This window comes from Austrofundulus limnaeus, unplaced genomic scaffold (genome assembly GCF_001266775.1).
Source record: "Austrofundulus limnaeus strain Quisiro unplaced genomic scaffold, Austrofundulus_limnaeus-1.0 Scaffold40, whole genome shotgun sequence".
In the NCBI taxonomy this organism is placed as follows: domain Eukaryota; kingdom Metazoa; phylum Chordata; class Actinopteri; order Cyprinodontiformes; family Rivulidae; genus Austrofundulus; species Austrofundulus limnaeus.
In genome coordinates, this window is record NW_013952442.1 from 1,470,731 (window position 1) to 1,472,873 (window position 2,143).

The following is a 2,143-nucleotide window of genomic DNA, read 5'->3' on the forward strand; positions in this document are numbered from 1 at the left end:
TATATATATGCTGCCATATGCGTTTTTGTACTAGGCTACATGTTTGCTATGTCCTGCTGGAGTGGGACATTATTTGTTTGTGTACAATCTAATACGGTATCAGAACTTTATATATTTATACTTCTCATTCAAACAAAATTAAATTCACTCTATCTAGGAGGCACAATTTATATAGATATTATTTATTTTTATGATAAGTTGGAATGAAAACAAGCAAAAATTAAATAAAAGTAACAACTTTCTACTTCTTGCCTCTTTTAAAAATGTAAGGAGTAGAACGTACAGATAATTGTGTGAAAACGTAAGAAGTAGAAGTAAAAGTAGGCTGAAAAATAATTACTCAAGTAAAGTACAGATACCCAAAAACAAAGTATTTGTACTTAGTTACTTTACAACACTGGGCCTGGGGCAGATCCAGAACTTGCTGGGGGGGATTGTGTATCTGGTCTGGTAATGCCTTGGGGTCTCCTAGGTGGTGCTGGAGCAGGATGTCTGGGTTTCTCTATTGAACCTGTTGCCTCCAAGACCCTATTACAGCTCAGTGGTAGAAGATGGAGACGACAAATCTGTCAAAGCTATAATTCTTCTTTTTCAGTGAGATAATTCAACCCCCACTCATGTTTAGACACACAAATTATAGATTTGTCCAAACTTTTATGTTTCAATCAGGTTTAAAGGAGACATATGCTTTTAAATTCTTCCTTTTCACTTTTAAATCATTTACCTGAGGTCTACATAAAGTGGAATTGCAACGCTTTGGTCTGAACTCCTCCTTATCGTAACTCCACAAACTCCTCTTTCACCTCTTTTCTGGGGTGTGTCTCAAAGCAGCTCATTTTGATGCTGTCTCTTTAAATCCAAACAAGGTGCTTCACACCCCGCCCTCCTCCAGCTTCCAGACTGGTTTATTCTAGCTTGATAGTGCGTTTTACGACTATATAGCTCTAGCGCAACAACTTTTTATTTCCAAATTAATTAAAAGATGTCAACAACAAATGACCTGTTCATCCAGCCTCACATGTTGGAGCCAGTCTGACCCAAAGCCAGGGGAGAATGAAAACAACTAAATTGTAGTAGAAGTTCCATTGAAAATACTGTGATGAAATAGTTCAGAAAATTATATAGAAAAAACTGAAAAAGTTCACAGATATGACCCAAACAATATAAACATATCTATGCAACATCGGCAGAGACTAAAGGTAAAAAAATGTGGATCTTGCATGATGTGTCCCCTCTAAAGTGACTCACCTGCTCCATGAAGATGAGCATGGCTTCTCTGTTTTTCTCCCACTCGTATGCCAGCTCGCTCTGATGAGGAAACTTGTCGCAGCCCAAGAAAACAGACAGCTCAAAGCAGTTTGTGTGCAGGTAGCTGAAGTCATTCATACCTGAAAAGAAAGCCACATTGAGAACCTGTAGTGCACATATTGTCCACCAGGGTGCGTCAAACGCACGTGCAAAACAAACGGTTTTGGTTTCTACTCACTGCCTGTGACTGGATTCCACTTGGCCCTGTTGACAATACCGAGTGTCCCTGTAGGCGGGTCTCCGTGGCATGACCCGCGGAAATTGTGCGTCATGGTCAGGTGCGTGGAGGCGTAGGAGACAGCTAACCACCTGAACAGGGACTCGTCTGGAGTCACCCGGGGCTCATCTTCAGGCTCAGTGTACTGGTAGCCAGCACCCCTTTCTCTGTCTTCCTCCTCTTCCTCCCTGTGTTCATAACCCTGATTGTAGCCATGCTCGTAACCGTGCTCATAGACATCACGGTCATGGCCCTGATTATAGCCACGATCATGGCCCTGGTCATAGCCACGATCATGGCCCTGGTCATAGCCACGATCATGGCCCTGGTCATAGCCACGATCATGGCCCTGGTCATAGCCACGATCATGGCCATGGTCATAGCCACGATCATGGCCATGGTCATAGCTGCGGTCATATCCTTGGTCATAGCCGTGGCCTCGCCACTCCTCTTCTGGCTGTGCATATCCTCGACTTCTCCAGTCCTCTTCAGGCTCCTCTTGGTAGCCCCTTCCCCACTCCGTCACATCAAACTCTTCCTCCTCATACCTGGAAGTAAGAATTGTATACAGGTTGAGCTTTTTAACACAACTGTGACTAATGATGGAGCATTGGGGGG

The 2,143-nt window shown here is 43.4% G+C and overlaps 1 protein-coding gene across 2 annotated transcripts in view; it reads right to left on the reverse strand.

The window, feature by feature from the left end:
* Positions 1 to 2,143, reverse strand: part of aebp1b (AE binding protein 1b) — a 19,716-nt gene that overhangs the window by 3,692 nt on the left and 13,881 nt on the right. For both annotated transcript variants that reach the window (XM_014007214.1, XM_014007215.1), the window contains exons 19-20: positions 1,487 to 2,073; positions 1,249 to 1,388 (exon numbers count right to left, since the gene is read on the reverse strand). In XM_014007214.1, the coding sequence (XP_013862668.1) occupies positions 1,249 to 1,388; positions 1,487 to 2,073 (727 nt within the window). The remainder of the gene's footprint in view (positions 1 to 1,248; positions 1,389 to 1,486; positions 2,074 to 2,143) is intronic.